Source organism: Neolamprologus multifasciatus, chromosome 12 (assembly GCF_963576455.1).
Source record: "Neolamprologus multifasciatus chromosome 12, fNeoMul1.2, whole genome shotgun sequence".
Classification (NCBI taxonomy): domain Eukaryota; kingdom Metazoa; phylum Chordata; class Actinopteri; order Cichliformes; family Cichlidae; genus Neolamprologus; species Neolamprologus multifasciatus.
This window is the reverse complement of record NC_140450.1, coordinates 11,455,046-11,476,565: the sequence shown is the minus strand read 5'-3', so window position 1 is coordinate 11,476,565 and position 21,520 is coordinate 11,455,046. Positions and strand designations below refer to the sequence as shown.

Genomic DNA, 21,520 nt, shown 5'->3' with positions numbered 1-21,520 from the left:
TATAACAACATCGTTATGACATCGTTTTAAATAAATTAATAAATATTTCAAAATCAACATAAATAAAGCTATAACTTTATTTCAGCTCTTTTTAGTTCCAGTACTGCTTTGTTTTCTCAACCTGGTAGGCGGGACTTCCAGCGTTTGACGTTGCTGATTTTCTTCTATCTGATTGGTCGGGAGTGACCTTTGGATTTGGCGCCACATTTCCAACAGGGAACAGAGCGGCATCGCTGTGTGTGTATTGTCAAAGCTCCGAGCCTGACAGCAAGCCAAAATAACCCGCAGTTTATGCCACCTCAGGGTGATTCGATTAGGCTTGTCTTATTTTAATAGTTTTAATCGACTAACATCTCTGAAAATGTTCATCGCGGACATAAGAAAGGATTTTTATGAAGTTGTCGCCAACCAGGTAAGGCTAACTCTAACATTAGCCAACATTGCCTAGCAGCTAGGAAACTTTACATCTGAAATCGCAAACTGAAATCGCTTACATTATAAACCTTCTCGTGCTACTTACAGAGAGTCGTGCTCCTGGTGGCACCAGACATTGACGCTCTCTGCGCCTGTAAAATACTGCAGGTAAGACAATAAAATGTTAGCAAGCGGCAGCTCCTGTAGCCTTTGCGTGCACAGTTTTTGACTGTTTTTCCACTGTTATTTTGCCTCTCTTGTTCTAGTGGCTTTTGTGCATGATGACGAACATTTGCGCTCTTAAACTAAGGTCATTGTAGAGGGTAAACAGAGAGCATGCTGATTAAATACTTCCAGTTATTATGGACTTTCGGACACCCAACCGTACTGTCATAATGGGGAGGTTACCATCTGTTCATGCATTAACTGGGAATATTTAAAAGTACTGACAGTAGGTTTCAGTAAGTGCTGTTGCAGTTTATGGAGCTTTTTTGACTTTTACTGTGTTCAGAGTAATTATAAGCTGATGTAAACACTGACTGTTTGTGTCTTCACTAGGCCTTGTTTCACTGTGACCAGATCCAGTATACACTTGTGCCAGTTACAGGCTGGCAGGACCTTGGCACTGCCTTCCTTGAACACAAAGAGCAGGTAAATAAGACCAGAAGGCTGTGCTGCAAAGCGAGATTGACGTTAACACATTATTTCAAGCCAGTATGAAGGTGCTTTTAGCGTTTTGAGATCACCATGGAAACGTTTGCTTTTTTATGCGTTTCTGCTTGAGAACCTGAAGTGGAAAGCTTTGTAGTACACTACTCTGAGCCTGCACATGAATATATGACAGTAAACACTGAACCTTATGTATTGTGTTGACTCATTTTTGTGCTGCAGTTTCGATACTTTGTTCTCATCAACTGCGGAGCAAATGTTGACCTCCTTGAGATGCTGCAGCCAGATGATGACTCCATCTTCTTCATCTGTGACACTCACCGGCCTGTAGATGTGGTCAATGTCTACAATGATACCCAGGTGATGTGCAATGGTTTGCTAATTCGGGCTATATCCCCACTAATAAGTTCACATAGGTTCACAGGCTAGGGTCTACCCCACAGAGCCTCAGAGTAGCACAGGGATTCACTCAAGGCATGAAGTCTGAGAAGAGAAGGATCAGATGGTGTCAGGCCTGTAAGACTCAGCTCAGTGGCAGAAGTTTGATGAGGATGCGGATGCAATGCTCGACCCTACAGCTAAAGGGGACGTAAAAATGAGGTTTCGAACCATGATGACCATGATAGTGAGCATGGTAGTGGAGACATTTGGAGTGTAAGAAAAAGAAGGGCCAAGTTGATGCATTATTTTAAAGCAGAAGGGGGGGAAAACAGTTCTGTATATGTGAATTAAAAAAAACAAAAAACATCTTCTCACATCATCAGTCTCATCAGTTTGTCTCAAGAGCCAAATAACAACACACACATTTCCTCCAATTCTATTTGGAGTTGTGTATAATCTGTCCACTGGTATGTGTGTGTTTAACAATATTAACCACTAGTTTGTCTGTCGAGCCAGGCTCTTCAGAAGGTGTTTGTCACCATTGCTTAGTCCACAGGGGAATAGGCAAGATAAAAAAAAAATTGTAAAACCTTTACAAGCATCAAAGTCCAAAACTTTAGAAATACTTGTTGTTAAAATAAGTCCAAAATACATGAATCGACCATTTTTGCTCCACATTCTCTCCAGCATGCCGGTGAAGTGTCTAGCTAGTTAGGTATAAGATTTTTCTTAATTTCTGTGACTGATAATGTCCAGCGGGCAAAGTTAGCGTAGGGGCCTTTAAATATGTAGATAAAGTCTCCTTTTTGCTCATCAGAACTACAGATGGAAGTACTCTTGTTATTGTGCTGTACTGTATCTGCAATCTGGTACAAAACATTAAAATAGGTCATTATCTTTATGCATTTCACTGTAAACAATGATCTATTTGCACCTGAAGTTCAAGATTAACAATACTCCCACTTGTTTGTGGAAGTGAGCGTTACATTAACTCTCTGTCTTCTGCTCAACAGATTAAGCTGCTCATCAAACAGGACGACGACCTCAGCGTGCCGTCGTATGACGATATCTTTCGAGATGAAGATGAGGAAGGAGAAGACTCTGGAAATGAGAGCGATGAAGGCTCAGAGCCGTCTGGGAAACGCAGAAGATTTGATGAGGTACGTATTAAACTGAGTCGGTGCTGCCCGCAGGGATGATCTGGTACCGTGAACTGTAAAGGCTATTACATTGGGGCTGTGGTCCTGTGTTTGCAGGGGGCTGTCGAAAGGAGAATTGAAAGGCAGCGAGCCAAGAGAGAGTGGGAGGCTCGAAGGTGAAGTGTTTTTACTTAGTTGTTTGGTTCTTTCTGTGCACAGCACAACAGTTGAATGCATGCTTACCTTTCATTAATTTCACAGGAGGGAAATCCTGTTTGACTATGAGCAGTATGAATATCACGGCACCTCGGTGAGTTATGACAACCTCACATAAGTAATATAAGAACATTAATGTTACCTGAATTTCCGAATGAACTCCTGAATTTTCATTTGTTTTCCTGTCAGGCTGCGATGATGTTTTTTGAGCTTGCGTGGGTTTTGACTAAAGATACCAAGGATATGCTGTGGTGAGCTTTCTGAGGAGATGTCATCTTTCATGGCAAACAATCTTGAAATACAGTTTATACGGTCTGTTAGATGTGCACTGCGTCTTCTTTGCAGGTGGGCCATCATCGGGCTGACAGACCAGTGGGTTCATGATAAAATCACAAAGTAAGGATGCCCTCAGTTTTACAAAACTATTATTAAAACAATTATAAACCAATTTCCCAAAAGCTCAGGACACTGAAAAATGTAAATAAAAGAAGCTGAAAGCAGTTGCTGTCAAACAATTTAAAACCTTAAATCGGTCAAAATCTGAGAGTTTTTTTTTTTCTTTTCTTTTTTTTTTAATGAAAGCATGCAAAGTTTTCATCTTGTACTATGGAAATTTTGAGACTTACTGGCTTGCAAATTACATAAGGTTGATGCTTCTTGGGGCTTTTCTTTTCCAGCTCACTCATAACTCATTTTTTTCTGGGTAAAACTGACTTTTAAGCTCCTTTACACCACCCACTCCAGTTCTAAAAATATGAAGCCAAAATGTTGTTTTTGTCCAGAACCAATTTTAAGCTGTTTAGGTGTTGTGGGATATAACATAATCCCAAAGACAAAATTGCACCGACTTGTCTGTCAAGCTGCCAAAACTTCAAAAAGGCTAAACAAGGATCGTGTCACAGGTGGCTTTTATATCAGGGGTGTAGAAAAAGCTGAGCCATACTGTTGAAATTGCGCACATTTTCTTACACTGAGATATTGCAATGATTGAATGGGGAGTTACATTTCTTTACACTGACACAAAGGGGAATTTTAACTGGTGAGGTCCATTTAAAATCAAAGTAAGCTGTTTGTGGCCTGTGATGTAAAATGAGTTTGACATCCCTGGAGACGATCTCCTTTTTATCCATATTTTGTCTCCACGAGATTCCTTCTGTGCTTTTTTGTGGACATAAAAAAAATTATTATTATTATTTTTTTTTTAAAGCATTTCAGGTCTGAAAATTTCACATAGTTCTGCGCCTGTGATGTTATGAGGGATGGAAATAAGGTGCCAAATTTTGACCCAATGCTGTGCACTTTGAGTGTCGTGACTCAGTTTGAGTTTAATATATTAAAGTTTAAAAAAAAAAACATCAGCAGATTCTCATGAAAATTGCTTTCCTTGTCTTACTTGATATATAAAAAAAGAAATCAGTTGCTTAACAAATTGGCCCTCCTGGAGATATTATTGGACTGGAAGCAGACAAGTTCAGCACATGGACTCTTTAGCGATGGAGCCATCGCTAAAGAGTTACTGACTTACTGAAATGGGGACGATGTTGCCTCAGCTGAAGGATGTGTTGTTCGGGAATAATGGATGTCACAGATATGTCACTTGGCTATACCATGAGCAGTGTTGCACCCCTCATGCTGAACTGTGCTGGTGACCTGCATCCAAAAAGAGGTTTAAATTGTGACGGTTCAGACCACAGGTTTCCACTTTACCTTTAACCTTTACTGTTCAAATATAATATTTCAAAGATTTACCGATCATTGCACTTTGGGTTCTGTCTGAAATATAAATACAAGGAAACTTTATGTAAACTGTTCTTTAAAATCACTGCTGATCTCTCTTTTTTTCTTTTATATTTCTGCTGAGTTATTTTTTGTCTGCCTCGCTTCTTTTTTTCTTTTATAGTATGAAGTATGTAACCGACATCGCCACTATGCAGCGACACGTTTCCCGACATAACCACCGAAACGAGGATGAGGAGAACTCGCTCTCCATCGACTGTATGAGGATCTCCTTTGAATACGAGTATCCTTAACTCATCTGGCTTGTTGCCTTCACAGATCTTTATGTTCCACCTGATTTCTGCCACACAATTGCTGAAAATTACTGAAAGTCAGAGCCTTAACTGTCTCTTCAGTCTTCGTCTTACCCTTTACCAGCACTGGTCTCTGTATGAGAGCATTTATAATTCCTGTTACACTTCCTGCAGCTTCAAGCTCTGGACCTTAAACGGCCAAAAGAAACTCCAGGAGTTTTTAGCAGACATGGGGTAAAGTGCTTTCAAATCCATGCTTTGTGTGTTAACAAACGTCCTCTTTTTGTTGAGCCGGAATTTGTTTGAAATAAAATTTGTGTTACAGACTGCCGCTGAAACAAGTGCGTCAGAAATTTAACTCCATGGATATGTCGATCAAAGAAAACCTGAGGGACGTCATTGAGGAGTCCTCCAATAAATACGGGTATGAATTTGAATGGCAAACACTGACTGCTCATCCAGTCTGCTTTTCCCTGTTCTACTCCCATTTCTCCTCTTCATCAGTATGAAGGACATCCGCATCCAGACGTTTGGCGTTCACTTCGGCTTTAAGAACCGCTTCCTGGCCAGCGACATGGTGCACGCTACTGCTGCCTTGCTGGAGAGTGCTGAGAAAGATGACAGCGAGACTGACAACTTCATCAAGGCTCTCGATGCCCTTTCTAGGTGTGCAAAGGAAACTAAGTTCACCGTTCAAAGACTTAATTTGCTCACATTTCCTTTAAAAATGTCTTCTTCTTTTCTTTTTTTTTTCCTTTTTTTTTCTCTGTGCAGGAGCAACATCGATCGCCTGCATTCGGGTATTGAGCTAGCGAAGAAGAAGCTGATTGCCATCCAGCAAACGGTCGCCAGCTGCATCTGCACCAACCTCATCCTGTCACAGGGACCCTTCCTCTACTGCTACCTCATGGAGGTGCGAGTGTTTGGATACTTGAGATGTGCATGCTTTCAATTTTATTTAGCCATATATCCTATTCACATCCTCTCTTTATAGGGAACACCTGACGTGAAGCTGTTCTCCAAGCCCATGGCGCTAACGCTGCTCTGCAAGTACCTCCTGAAGGCTTTTGTCCATTCGGTGAGTGTCTGAACGCTATCAGGACTGATTCACAATGTAGAAGGAGGTTCACTGAAATGATAGTTATTCAAGTCTCTCTGCTCTTTCACTCACGGTGTCTTGGCCAATTAGACGAGAAATAAACGCTGCAAACTGCTCCCGCTCGTCATGGCTGCCCCCAAGGATGTGGAGAAGGGAACTGTCATTGTTGTGGGAATCCCACCAGATTCTGAGACGTCCGACAAGAAGAAGTAAGTTTCTCAGTTTATGATTTCTCTCCTTCTCAACCTGCATCTCTGGTTAAGTTGATTAGCTGCTTTTTGAAAGAGATCAGAGTCCACAAATCTCGGCAGGACTTAATCTCAACAACTCAGAGCCTGCTGGAGATGTACGGATATAAAAGTTCACCAATGTGAGCTGATTTTTGTCCATGCAATGCTCTAAAAATCTAAACCAGAGTCTTCAAGTGGTCTCTGAGGTTAATGGTGAGCCTGTGTATGTGATATGTGAGAAGAGTTATAAGTTAGAAGCCTTGCAGCAGCGTTCTGAACAACCGGCAGATGTTCCAGGTTCGGTTAAGACGAGCAAACTCTGAATTATAATAATTCAGACACAATTAAATAAAGGCGTGAATATTTTCCAGTTCAGAGCATGACACAGTGGGACTTAAATAACAACTAGTGGCTCTTATTTATTTCCTTTTCACATTTTTTTTACCAGTATACAACAACATTGCCTCATTTCCTCCTCTGCGTTTGTTTTTGCCCTTTTAGTTTCTTTGGTCGTGCATTTGAGAAAGCTGCAGAGAGCACGAGCTCCAGGACTCTTCACGACCACTTCGACACTTCAAGTAAGAAACAGTAAAGTGTTGTTTGTTTGGTTTTTTTGCTGCTGTGCAGACAGTCAGTGAATTTGCTCTTGCATGTCTGCAATGTGGCCACTAGGTGTCAGCCTAGTCTTTGTTAAATGTGCAATCTGTTTGTCTTGCCATTCTCACCCAAACTGTCAGTTGTGATGCTGTTACTCACTCGCTGTGTACTTAATCTGTCATGTCTCATGTGTGAAAGAATAGTTTAGAATATTCTGCTCATTCCCATCTAAAATATTTATCCAGTTCACCATCATTTTAAAAATCGCAAGCGGAAAAACTCCTCCCAGGATGTCAGAACGCTGCTGGATGATTTGTCCTGTTGGCATGTTTTTCTTTCTTATCTGTGTTTTTCTTTCTGCAGTAATTGAACTGAAGACTGAGGACAGGAGCAAGTTTCTGGATGCGCTCATCACTCTCCTTTCATGAGAAACTGAAGCTCTCCCAGGGCGACTCTGAGTTTTCAAATTGAGCCCACCGTCTCGGTTTGAACAGATCAGCTGCTGGTCACATGTGTCAGGCGTGTAAAATGTCACCAGCACCAGAACTTTATCCTTGGTTTTGTTTTTTAAGGTTTTAAGTGGTTTTTATGTGTATATTGTACAGTGTTTTTGTAAATGTGTTGTTTTAAATCTGTCTTTTATTCCCAAATGTGAGAAGTTTTAAGTCATTCACATTTTAAACATGTTTAATAAATCGTTTTATATAATGGAGATGCGTTGATTTTTATGGCTTTTTTTTATTTTTATATGATCAGGCATTATTAACTTTTTTTTTCATACTCTTGCAGTATTTAATATTTTTTACCTTATCTAATGTATGACCAGAAAATCCCGCATTCCTCATGTGTCATTTGTTGAACTTTTAGCATGTCTTGGCTTTGCTGCGGCCTGAGAGAAGTCAGCTGTCTATTTTGAAGCCCAGCCAGCTTTGCTTTCTTTTTCTTGAGAAGATGAACAAAAAAATTACGTGAGGTAAGTTTTTACGTAAATTTTCTAGAATGTCAGTTTTGAATACCAAAATAGTTTTTAGTCTCATATTTTTAAATAACTCAAGGCATAATTTTAGTGAGAACTTATAAAGGTGTCCTTAGTTGCCATACTATAGTTGTAGTATATACAGAGACTGACGGGTATATTGGTATTTAGAATCAGCTTTAACGTTCAAGTACACATACAAGGACTCGGGTTATTTATGCCCACTTCTCAGTGAAAGAAGCGTTTACTTTGACTTGATTGTCAACAGACAGTACATTGCATTATTTATTTTTAATATTAATAAATTGAGTTTGTTATATTACAACAGTTGGGTGAGTATGTACACTGCATAAACAGAGGAAACAAAAGAGTTTTTAAAAAAATGCAAAATGTTTATGTGTCAGAATAAAGCGCAGGCAAATATTTAACAGTAAGAAACTCTGGAAATAATGAAAACTTTAATACGGCAATTATTGTTTAAAAAAAAAAGGATGTACCAACTAATGACAAAAATTCTACTATTGCAGTATTTTGTGGTTATTTAACTCAAACTACAAATTTAAAGACTTTCAAATCATATGTGAAACTTTAACACCTTCCAGTGTTGAAGTTTTACATATTACTGTATTACTGTTAATGCTTCCATAGGAGCAGCCAGGTGGCCCTAATCAAATGCACTTTAATAACTGTGCACATCTTAAGCAGAGATGTATTAGTTTGATGGTCTGTAGCATTCAGGTAAGACATCAGGAATGAGAAGCCCAATAGTCTGAGATGGGTTGTATGGCCAGGTGAGAAGCTTTAACAAGAGGAAAATTGTGAAGACAGTACAATTAGAAAAAGACTGAACAAGAATGGTTTGTTTGAAAAGATGCGCAGGAGAAAGCCTCCTTTCTGGAAAGAATGATGGCAGGAAGACTTAGGTTTGCAAAGACTTGTGGAACAATGTCCTTTGGACAGGTAAGAGCAAAGTGAAGATGTTTGGCTGTACTGCAAACATACACAGGGCCATGTTTGGAGACAACCAAACATAATATTAGCACAATCAACTCGTACCAACTGTCGAGCACAGTGGTGGAGGGGTGATGATTTGGGCTTGTGCATCCACAGGACCTGGGCACCTGGCAGGCACTGAGTCAACCATGAACTTCTCTGTATATCTGCATACTCTGAAGTCAAATGTGAGGTCATCTGTGTAACAGCTAAAGCTTGGCACAAACTGAGTCATGAAACAGCACAATGAGCCCAAGCACAGCAGCAACTGTACAACAGAATGTCTGAAAATCAAAGAATGAAGGTTGCAATGGTTTGGCTAAAGTCCAGACCTCAAACTGCTACAGTAAGACCTGTGAGAGCTGTGCATAAACAAAGGGCCACAAACCGCAATGAACTGAAAAAACGCTGCAGACTTTGAATGTATGCAACTCACTTTTTAATGTCTAACATCTGATGCAGTCACGTATCGTATGTTGCTTGAGTCGGCACAGTTGAACCTTTTCTGCAGTAGTTACTGTTTCAGGGACAATATTATATTTAACAAAAAACTCTAAAAGTAAATGTTAATGAATACATTTATGTTTTCATATTTGAAATTTCTGCGTAGGGTATTTAAAATATGTATTAGTTTAATCACTTTTAAATCTTTTCATACAAATGGTTTCTGAGGGAGATGGAGCAAATTAAAAAGAACCTGCATGCACAGCAACCTTTTTATTACAAGGTGGATATAGTGGATTTTAGATTACTTGCTATGCAAAAGCCCAATAAATCCTTTGAATATAGCAAACCTCACAGATTACTAGAATCAACAAGCACGTCCTGCAGTACTTGTGATTACAGCCCAAGTCTGCTGGCTATCCAAACTTTAGCAGAAAAGCTAAAGTTTGGATATGAATGATTATGAAAAACTTCAGGCTGAAGTCCTGCAAACATCAGCAGTAGATAAGGTCAGTTTTTCACGATCTGCCACCGCACAGTCAGCATAAATCACCATTAGCTTGTCATTAATTGTTAGTGAGTTTGTTGGGGGTGCATGACTTGAGGCTTTACCTAAGGAACCCTTTTCCACTCCTAGGCTATTTAAACTTCACTCATATTAGAAGGAATTACCACATTTTTAAAACCCTCTGGTGGAAGGTTATCCATCCAGCTGCAGGCAGGAGGCAGGGGGCTGCGAAACTGCTGGGATCAGTTCGGAAAAATCCAGGCGTTATAAGGAAGTCATAAGTCTTGTATCATGAAACAAAGACTTGGCAAAGTGTTTGCTGTTGGCAGTGGTCAGTGAAAGGGGCAGAGAAAGGAATCCAAACCGATAACAGTCTTTTCATCTCAATCCAGTCTTTTGTTTTGCTGACGCACAACTTGTGGTTTCACCAAAACTCTTCTTACTGTATTTCTATGATTTCCAGTTAAAGCATTGAGGTCCACTAAACTTCACATCTTCTCCTGAGCTCAGCCCGCTCATGTGGGGCAAAGGTGAGAGCACAGCCTTGGCCCACACTTGGGAATGTAGGCCAAGCCCCCTGGTGGTGACTTGCTGCCGCCCTTGAGACTCACTGGAAGGGAAAGGCCTGAGCTGCTCCCAGCAGGGTGATTTAGATCCCTATCGCTTCTGGATCAGGATAAGATCATGAACTTCAGCGTGAAGGGAGTTTGGGTGGTTTAGCAGGAAAATCCGGAGTGAGTGGCAGCAGCGGGACGGAAACATGCTGCAGTGGAGGATGTTAAGGCAAACTGTGGTATTGTCAGGAGGGCGGGCACATCACCTTGGTTTAAGATCTGCGAGTCATGCTGTTTTCCCTAGGCTGGCTGAGAATTACTTACATCCATAATGACACTGTTTACAGTCACAGCAGAGTGATGTTATCCAGAAGAAATAATGTTACAAACTGTAACTGAGGAAGCAGAGTAGTTTATTTTAAGAGATGTAATTATCATAAATTGCCTCAGCAGCCTTTCTGCTTCCACCGCTGTCTTTGAGTTTATTTATTTATTTATTTTTTGCTGGGTAATTAACGTGTTTAAAGAAGACCTGTACGTTTTAGTAGAACAAAAATTTCCAAAAATGTTTCCATGTAACAGTACCTATAATTCTTTTGTACCAAAAAATAATTATCTTTAGATACAGTAGAAGATGAGAAGAAGAGGGGAACCATTGTATGTTTATTTTTAAAATAAACTAATTATATTTGATGTATCTTTAAGTAGCCTGTAAATTTGTGGTATGTTTTATCTTTTTTTTTACAATAATATTGGGAATATTGTTTTTGAGGAAAATGGGCACATTATAAGTACATATAAGTATATCCCATAATTATCAACTTCGAGGTGTTTTAGAGGAAAGAAGGTTTCTCTGTGTTACACTGTAATTATACTGCATTTCTAGGGTTGCAGGCTGTATTACTGAGTAATTTAACCTTCCAGTTTTACACTGTAATTACTCAGGATTGTAAGTTTGAAGACCTTATTTCTGCGTAGCCTAACCTCCCCAACTTGAAAAATAATTACAAAGTATTATTAGGGGCATGAATTGTAACACAGAGTAGTCTAACCACCCAATTTTACATTGTATTTACACAGGATTTATTAAAAACATGCGGACTTTATTCTAAAGTAGCCTAACGTCCTATATTACATTGTAATTACAGACACATTTTTGCTGCCCGTGTTATATTTTCAAGTAGAATAACATCCTCATGTTGCATTATAATTCCACAGTACGTTTTGGGGACCGGGCTGTATTAACAAGTAGCCTCCATCAACACCTCTTTTCTTGCACTGTAATTACACTGCACTTTTAGGGGCATGGGGTGTATCATTGAGTTGCCTGACCTCATAGTTTTGCATTGTAATTAAACATGTTTGGTGCCACCTGATATTGAATTAAAATGACTTATATTTGAATTTAAATTGTCTAATTTTAATCATTTCAGTTGCTCTGATTTTCATTCACACAAAAAAATTCAGTTCTCCAAATATGTATGTGTTTGTTTAATTACAATGTAAGCTGGGCAGGTTAGGTTACTCAATAATATAAGCCTTGCACCTGAAAGTAAAAAAATACCCCAAAGTTACTAAAATATTTACAGTATAATTTGTTTCTTCTATCTTTTTGAAACCTCCTGTTTTTACCCTCCTTGTTCTGCTGTGCAACTAAATCACTATTTGAAGCTGCTGTAAACTGCGCCCTAATTCAGAAAAACCAGATGGTAATTTCCAGGAAATTACACAATACATCATGGGCTTTATTATAAATGGCTAGCACCTTTCTCTGTTGTTTGTTATACATTTATACATTGTTATTTATATGTTGTTACAAGGATGGAGACATGACAAAGTTGCAAATAACAAGATCTGCTCACTGGATGTTCCCGCGGCACATCCACCTGTTTGGCCTTCTCCCCCTCAGCCATCAATCACTTTGCTCTCCACCACCCCCCTCTTGCACCTCTGGTGAAGTGGGGCCACTGCCCTTTACGCTGCTCTGCATACGAGGAATGTGGCACGTTACAGACCAGACACACACACACACACTGAGGAAAACAACTCCCCAAAGGCAGGACCATACAGTCAATGTGTAAATGTGCAGAAGAGATTTTTCAAGGCTTCACACAAACAGTACTGTTGCCTCAACAGGACTGAGCTGCTTAGTGGGGCTTTGTGGGATGTCGGTGGAGTAATGATGTGGGTGATGGGAGAGGGGTGGGGTGGGGGGCTGATACAGTATTTTCTGACTTTTATGATACACTGTTATGATCTACATTTAAAAACTCCATTAATTCACATAATCAGTTACATACACATATCAGTAACACACATAAACATTGCTAACTGCACAATTTTTAGTGTGTTTGACATTTCTGCACTCATACTTCTTTCTTATCTGCTGACATGTACACAAATACCACTGGCTCTGGTTGTTTTGGCCTTCTCCATTCATTTATTGGTCCGCTTGATGTATAGGCATTCCTGATCCTAGCAAATTCTAATTACTTTGGTTAATTAGACTCTTTATCTAGTGCCACGGCACACCTGAGTAGTTTGTCTTTCTAACAATGACAACCTATAGAACAACAAAATGTTGTTTCATTAATTACTTACCATAAGTAGTTCCTTTTGTTTCACCTGCTCGTGTCCTTTCTTAAAATAAACTCTCAGAAATTTGCACATTCATCAAAATCCATAAAAAAGGAGCACCAGCTGTTTTTACTCCTGTTCCTTCTCTGTCTTTGACAATCCTCCGGACAGCCAGAGACTTAGAGTCTCTCCATCATGCTGTGAGCAGATCAAGATCCACAGTCCTATACGAACTTTTTACACAAACTCAACAGTACAAATATCATCACCTTAAAACCTTTATTTCCTACACCGTTTCTGCTGCTTTCGTCTCACCCTGTCAGCCCACAGCTGCCCTTAATGATCCCTAACCCCTACGACCTTTAACCTCTTCAAACCCTCTCACAGTTGGCGGTGTTATTTCCTGAATTGGTCTGTTCTCTTTTGTTTTAAAATGCTTTCAAGCAAAAGAAATTAGCAGCAAAGACATGACGCAGGGTCTGAGAGGTGCTTCTGGGCCTTCAGTTGATCAGTCTACTGTTTACTGAATCCTCATCAGAAATGATTCGAATAACTAAGGAAGATGGAGCTGTAGAAAAGGTTGAGGAATGCCAAATTACACAAGAACTGGACTGAATCTCAATGAAAACAGGCCTTACGGAGTGATGACATTTTGAAATTTTTGGATCACATTTCTGTCAGTGTGAACAGAAGAGGTCCAGAGAGAGGCACAACATGAGTGTCTGCAGTCATCTGTAAATCACGATGAAGTGTCTGTCATGTTTTGAGGCCAGTGGTGGATGTTGTCAAAATTGATGGAATTATGAATGCAGAAAGAAAAAGGTTGCTTTTTGTCCATCACGCAGTATTATTTGAAAAGGGTCTGATTGAAAACCGCCTAATTTTTCAGTATGGCAATGTTCCCAAACACTGCCAATGCAACTAAAGCACACCTGGATAAAAAACACACACACTGGAGCACTATCAGTTGTGGACTGGCCTCCTCGGAGCCTCGACCTCAACATTATTAAAGCAGTGTGGGATCAACTTGACAGAGAATGAAAAGGCTGCCAAAAAAGAAGAGCCTTGAACGTCCTTCAAGAAGCCTGCAGATAGCTTACCTAAGAGAGTGCCGGCTGTGTTAAAGAACTTGCTGGTCATACTTTTAATATTGACTTTTAAGCTCGTTAGAATTGAAACTCTGCTTTATATACTGTATTTCTATGTATGCACCTTTACCCATTTTCCAAGCAAAATATAAAGAAATGAGTGATGTCTCAAGACTTGTGGACAATAATGTAACCAATCTAGACTATAACCATGATAACTGCACTAATACAAGGTCTGTTTATGTATAAATATGCTTTCCACAGGATGTTTTTTTAGCATTGTGTAGAAAACCCTAATCGGCATGACATTCCTGTTACATTTGTGTGTTTGCACACTGGGATGTCAAGCAGAAAAACTGAAGGAAGGAGGGCAGGCTCAAACACAGTCGGGTGTGATGAGAGTGTCTTTTTTTTTTTTTTGCCATTTCCTGTGGTGGGTGGCTCAGTCATGCAGGACACCCTTTAATGGATAACAAGCAGAACAACTTTCTTTCTTCAAAATAACCTATGGTCCCCTGAACACAGACAGAAAGCTCAGGAAGAGAAAGACAAAAACAAAACACACACTAACATGAGTTTCCTTGTTCTACCTTTAATTTTTCCGCATATCAAATTCAGGTTTTTTTTCTTTTCAAGAGTCCCAAGTTTTCCTGCAAGATGTAATTAGTGCAGAAACAATACACTTTGTGCATCTAAATCCTGATCCTGTTTGTGTACGTGGTTTAGATAGTGTTTGTTTACTAAACCACTGATTGCCATATCCTATGTTTGAACGGGAGTCCAAATAGAAGCCAAAGTTAAAGTACTGCCTGTATCGCAGCCCTTTATAGCAACAGGAGTAATAAACAGTGCTGGTATGAACCGAATATATGAACCGAAACAAATAAACAACATTTTCAGGGATTTCTATAAAACGTTGTATTCACCACAAATAAACCCATCTAAAAAGGAAATTGATCAATTTTTAGACAACATAACTCTCCCAAAATTATTAGACTCTCAAGCAATGGCACTGGATTCGCCACTGACATCAGGTGAACTCCAGGAAGCCCTGATAAATATGTCCAATAATAAGGCTCCAGGTCCAGACGGCTTTCCTGCAGAATTCTACAAAGAATTCTGGACGATTCTAGCACCAGTTTTTTACAGAACGTTGTTAGAAATCAAAGAAAAGGGCAGACTTCCATCAAATATGAATTCTGCAAACATTAATCTCCTGCTAAAACCAGGCAAAGACCCTGTATATCCCTCAAGCTATCGTCCAATATCCCTTATTAATGTAGACCTCAAAATAATCTGCAAAGCTCTCTCGAAGAGACTAGAGAAAATAACCCCCCTCTTAATTCATCCTGACCAAACTGGTTTCATAAAAGGTAGGCACTCATCAACAAATACACGTAGATTACTTAATTTGATAGACTACTCATACAGTAAAAACCTTGAAACTACAATATTTTCCTTAGATGCAGAAAAAGCGTTTGACAGAGTTAACTGGAAATTTCTATTTGCAACTTTACACAAATTTGGTTTTGGATCTTCTTTCATCAACTGGTTAAAAATATTATATAATTCCCCAACAGCTTGTGTCAGAACAAATGACCAGACATCCTCCAGCTTATGTCTCCTGAGGGGCACCAGGCAGGGATGCCCACTCTCCCCTTCACTGTTTGCAATTTTTATCGAACCACTAGCAGCAGCAATTAGACAGAATTCAGCAATTAAGGGCATAAAATGCAAGAACGTAGAACATAAAATCAGCCTTTATGCTGATGATGTGTTACTCTTTCTCCAAAATTCACAAACCAATATCTCTGGGGTGATTGAATTGATAAACTCTTTTGCAAGAATATCAGATTACTCAATTAACTGGTCAAAATCTACAGTCCTTCCTATTAATTGCTGCTTCCATAATTCCTCTTCTACTCCACTGCAATCGGGAAATATAAAATATTTAGGTATTAATGTTTCTCCCAAGCTTGCAGATCTAACTAAATTAAACCATACCCCACTTTTAAAGAAAGTAGAAGGTGATCTGGCTAGATGGAAATGTCTACCCATATCACTCATGGGAAGGGTTGCTGCTATAAAAATCATGGTATTACCAAAAATAAATTATTTATTCTCAATGATCCCAACTAAACCGCCGCAAGATTGGTTCAGATCTCTAGATTCATATATGTCCAAATTCCTTTGGAAAAATAAGCCCCCACGTATAAGCTTAAAAACACTACAAAAAACCAAGGATAAAGGAGGATTAGAACTACCGAACTTTCAGCACTACTTCTTAGCCAACAGGCTTCAGTTTATCTCAGGATGGCTAAAACATACCCTCTTAGATGAACCTTGGCTAAATGTAGAACAAGCACTTTGCAATAATCTAGAGATTTCAGATCTACCATTTATCAGCTCAAACATCCAACGACATGAATGCTTCAAAAGCATCAACATCAGCTCTTCTCTGACAGCATGGTGGGAGTTTCTAAAATTGACGGAGTCTTCATTAATCCCATGCAAACGTACACCTATCTGGAACAACCCTGACATATTACAAAACAATAATATGATAAACTTTTCAGATTGGAATGGTAAAGGAATCAAATATGTAGAACATATACTAGAAGGAACAGAATTTATTTCATTTGACAGACTAGTTACACAATATGGGATCAACAAGAAAAGATTTTTAGAATATCAACAAATTAAATCCATAATAAAAAAGAAATTTAAACTGGGTCAAGTTGAACTACAAACACCACCAAGTGTGGTTCAATTTTTTACTCTTAAAACCCCCAAATTACTATCCAAAATGTACAGAATGCTTTCTAAAACAGATGAATCAATATCACTTCCTATTGCAAAATGGGAAGCGGATTTATCAGTTAACTTAGACCAAAACTTCTGGTCTCAGATTTGCTTAAAAACCTTTCATCTAATCAGAAATCCCAGTCTTCAATTAATTCAATACAAAATACTACATAGAGTGCACTATACAGGTCATCGGATGTTCAAGATGGGCTTTGCATCTACCAACAACTGCTCACACTGCCAAACCAATTCACCGGACAATTATATCCACGCTCTTTGGTTCTGTCCACCAGTTCAGAAGTTTTGGCGCGAGATATGTGAAGACTTATCAAAGTGTCTGAAATGTAACATTCCAACTTCCCCCTTAGTGTGTTTGTTGGGCAGCTTAGATAATGTCACTTCAGAAAAGAATATAGCCCATATGGTTTTCACTGCCCTATGCATAGCCAAGAAAACAGTCCTCATGAACTGGAAAAATAAAAACAATCTTAATTCTAACCAATATAGAAATTATCTATTAGATTACATTAGTCTTGATACAGCCTCTGCCACCACATCAGATCAATTGCTCTGGACTCCTTTGATCACCTCCATCACCTAGTGGGGGTGGGGGGTCATATTTTGGTCTCGCCTTCACTGTTGTGATTGGTGTGGGGGTAGGGTCGGGCTTAGGGCGTCAGGCGGTTCCCCGGGAGCATCTTCCTTGGGGGGCTCAACCCGGGGTAGCGGTCATGGCCAATTAGGGGCTCTGTTGGCTCTTAGGTGACGGCTTCCTCGTGGCTACGTGCAGCGGGGCTAGGGGAGGGTCTGTGCTGACGGACGGGGGTTACTGACCTGGTAGCCTGGCTGCCCCTGGGTGGGTCCGGGACGGGCGTGGGGTTCTGGGGGCGCTCCGGCTCTGGCCTGGGGCCCTGGCCGGGCCTCGGGGGCCTGGGTCCTGGTTGGTGTGTTGCCGGGGTTGTGGGCCGGTGGGTATATGGGGGCCCGCCACTGGCGCAGGGTGCCGCCGGTGCGCCGAGCCACCTGGGGGGCTCTTCAACTGGTGGGGGGGGGGTTGTCACATCTTGCAGGAGCTTTCCTCTCTCAGGAACTCTCTCTGCAAGAGGGGGAGATACAGGAGAGGTGGAGGAAGATCTCAGCCTGGGCGTCTATTGTCTTATGTAGTCTGGAAGATGAGTGGATGATGGGGTGGGTGTAGTTTTCTCTGTTGTGGGGTTGGGTGGACTGCCCCGGGCTCTGTGGGGCCGGGCGGCGCCGCTGCACTGGTCCCCGGTTCGGATGGGCCTGGGCCCCCCTTCCCTGGCGGGTCGCGGAGTATGGGGGTGCCTACTGGGGTCAGCGGGGGAGCTGGCCCCAGGGAGGGGTCACTTGCCCCTCCCTTCCTTCCCTCCCCATCTCCAGCTGCCTCCCTCTTCCCGCTCCACCACAACCACCCACACATGCAGGGCCTTGGAGTAGGGGTGTGTCACCAGGGTGCAGAGGAGGTAACCCCCCCCCCCCCCCTCTGTCCCTTCTGGCTGCCTCTGCCTCAATTTTATCCCGCAACTTAGACATTCACATTACTCACACTCTCATTACACATACATATAGGATCTTGGGGGTGGGCACGCTACACGGAATCCCAATTACCATCAGGGTGTACACCTCACCCCCGGCGTCGTTGCCCACCTCTCAATTTTAAATACACGTAGACATTGAGGGCTAGCAGGAGGGACTATGCGCTTACCTGCTGCTCTCTGGCAGGTAGCTCCATGCCCTCCTGGGTTTTAAATGCACCTTAGAACACACATACATCAACACTACAATGAGCGGGTGGAGGGAGGTTAGGAGTCTTCTCTCACCCTCGTTCTCTGCTTCCTGCTGGAGCAGGGGGGCTAGGAGGAGGAGTTGGCTGTCCGACTGGGATCCGGAATGTGGGGCCTCCCTGCTGCTGCGGAGTCGGGGCGGTCTGCTTCTCCCCACCGCAGGGAAAAGGGTAACACAACCTGGGTCTGGGTGCAGTTCCCCCCTCCAGGGGCAAGGGTACCTAGACCCGGTTCGTAGAGTACGCTTGGGGAGTGTGATTGTGTGTACAGCGTCTCTTTATGTCTGTCTCCACGTTGGTTGAGTGTGGAGTAAGTGCATATGAGAGCATGAGGGTGGGAATGGATGTTTGTATCTGTGTGTGCCTGTATGTCTGTGTCTATATGTCAGGTTGGGTATCAGATGCCACCTCTCTGAGGACAGCTCAGGCCCTCCAAGGTTTGGAGGCCTATCTCCCCCCACCACTTCCCCTGCCGGGGGCGGACTCCCTCAGACATCGGTGCGTTGGTGGTTCTTTGTGTCCGGGGGTGGGCGTCCGGGTACACACCGGCTCACTCCTTGGCGGCTGCTTATCGGGGCCTGGAGCCTGGGGCTCGCTTGGGCCACCTCGGAGGTGGGGTGCCCCCGGCCTCTCGGCCTGGGGCTCGGTCACTCAGGCACAGCTGGCTGCCGGCGGAGCTCACGGGCACGTCACTGCAGCCCCCCCTGGCTTCTGCTCCGTGGCTGCTGGGTGACCCCTCATCTGGGACTCTCCTCGGCTCTTTCTGGGACAGTGGCGCGGCTGCCCCTCTGTTGGTCTTCCTTGGTCTCTTGTGTTCTGGGGGCCTCTGGATGTCTGGAGTTTTGATCTCCTCCATACCTGCTTCATGCCCTGGAGGACGGGGCAGTGGCCCCCCACACCCTCTAGCAGATCATTACATGAGGGAACCTTTTAAGAAAACAAGCGCGTCCATGCTCACAGGTGTACACACGGGTGATCACACACACAAACTACACCCTTTTTGGCTCCTACCTCAATGCACACTGTGCTGTCGATCTTACGTGCTGCACAATAATGTTTAATATTTAGTAGTTACTGTCATATTCCCATATATCATTGTGATGTGGTTTATTGTATTACTCTCGTTTTCTTCTGCTTGTTTTCTTTTTTCTTTCTCAACAGGTGATCCAGGTGATCGATATATGTATTTATTTTTTTATTTATTTATTTTTTTTCTTCTGCTTATTCTGTTGGTTTTTGTTTTTTGCCCTTCTCCCCCGTCCCTCTTCTCAACTGTCTTTCTTTCCCTCTTTCTTTCTCCCTTTTCTTTCCCCCAGTCAAATCTGTCCCGTATTCAGCAAGTGAAAATAAAATAAAGAATAAAAGGTGAATCAAATGGACCATTACGGCAAAGCTGGGATGGTCAATTTGGTAAAGAAAAACCGTTGGGCATCTTTCTTCGCCTTTAGACAATAATTCTGATGGCAAAAGAGCCAAACGGGACAGGCAAAAAAAATAAAAAAAAAAAAATAAAAAAAATAAACAGTGCTGGTGGTGACATAACATACGTTTTGCTAACCACGCCAAATCAGAAATGTCTCCTGATCACACCCAGACATTCCTCATGCTGCCAGCACTCCTCTTCATCTCAGCAGATTGTTGCCATTCACTACTTTAACTCATCCATCGTACCCACTCGTATATGTGTGCGATGAAGTTTTTATGTGTCCAGGTATTTAAAATGTCCATCTGAAGATATACCGAAACATGATCTCACTCAGACTGGCATGGAAGGAGTAGAGACTCCCTGTTTGAATTTCTCCCCGCTCATATTTTTGAGATACAACCATCCCTGTGCTCTCTGTTTATCGCACTTTTAAGAAAACACTCGCTGTAGAAATGTTGTTGGCTTGTCTTAAATTATACATGAAAATCTAAATATTGTGTCATTTTTGGGAAAGTGAGATTAAATATTTGGCATGCCTTTTTGTAAATGTTGAGATTTGAAACGTTAAAGGTTTAAAGGTTTAGATGCTTTTTTGGGGGGTAAGTGGAAATAATCTGTGACATATTTTTAATTGATATGATGAACCTGTTGCTTGTTAACACATCAAGCAAATACAGATTTGAAAGAATAATTCACTTTATCATACATTTACCAGCAGGTAATAGTTACTGAAAGTTCTTGTCCAGAATTTGATATTTATGGACCTACATAATGCATCTTCTGATTTCTCAAACATGCCACAGTATTCCTGTTTAAAATGGGAGAGCTGTCAACATAGTTTTTACATGATGTATACATAAGGATTTAAATATTACCAATAAAGTAAATGCATCAATAGAATTTGGAGGTCGAATTATCCCTGAATTATGTCGTAGATGAACATTTTAACAACCTATTAAATAACACATGTTAAATCTGTTTTTCACAACCTTATCTGAGCTTTATCAAATGTACATTGAGCAAAATACAAAAATCTTGAGTGTTTTTTTTAAGTTGCAAAATCGGTTCAGCCAAATAATTCTCTATATGGCTTTAAATACACATTTCCTTACAGATATTTGAGATATTTGATACATTTTAAAAGTTGTAGAAGTTTGGGGATTTCAAATAACATTGTACTTGTATCAATACAAGTACTTAAACAGAGTGCTCAAAGATACTGCAAAAAAACCAAGAGCTTCAGCTCATATCCTGCCAGCTTCAGTTAGCACAATAAATGTTCATGACGGTGCGATTACAAGAACCCTGAACAGGCCATGGTTTAAAAGGGTTGCCAGGAGAAAGTCTCTTGCATGAGAGCACAGCTAGGGTTTGCAAAATAACATCTGAACAAACAGTGTTGGGAAGGTTACTTTTAAAATGTATTCCATTACAGAATACAGAATACATGCCTCAAAATGTATTCTGTAACGTATTCCGTTACGTTACTCAATGAGAGTAACGTATTCTGAATACTTTGGATTACTTAACATATTATCATGCTGTTTACAACTACATGAATGTACTATTG

The 21,520-nt window shown here is 41.1% G+C and overlaps 1 protein-coding gene across 1 annotated transcript; it reads left to right on the top strand.

Moving 5' to 3' along the window:
* Window positions 1-75: 75 nt before the first annotated feature.
* Window positions 76-8,243, top strand: cdc45 (CDC45 cell division cycle 45 homolog (S. cerevisiae)). Its single transcript, XM_085180694.1, has 18 exons — window positions 76-412; window positions 523-582; window positions 973-1,065; window positions 1,306-1,443; window positions 2,478-2,624; window positions 2,721-2,779; window positions 2,865-2,913; window positions 3,009-3,070; window positions 3,165-3,215; window positions 4,720-4,839; window positions 4,952-5,083; window positions 5,175-5,273; window positions 5,354-5,515; window positions 5,624-5,762; window positions 5,844-5,927; window positions 6,039-6,157; window positions 6,680-6,756; window positions 7,139-8,243. Exons 1-18 carry the CDS (start codon window positions 362-364, stop codon window positions 7,201-7,203), a joined length of 1,707 nt encoding a protein of 568 aa, XP_085036820.1. The 5' UTR covers window positions 76-361; the 3' UTR covers window positions 7,204-8,243.
* The last annotated feature ends 13,277 nt before the right edge of the window (window positions 8,244-21,520 follow it).

Coding starts and splice junctions, on each gene's coding strand:
- cdc45 (XM_085180694.1), top strand. CDS start 362: ATGTTCATCGCGGACATAAGAAAGGATTTTTATGAAGTTGTCGCCAAC. Junction 413..522: donor ATGAAGTTGTCGCCAACCAG/GTAAGGCTAACT, acceptor TGCTACTTACAG/AGAGTCGTGCTCCTGGTGGC. Junction 3,071..3,164: donor GATACCAAGGATATGCTGTG/GTGAGCTTTCTG, acceptor TCTTCTTTGCAG/GTGGGCCATCATCGGGCTGA.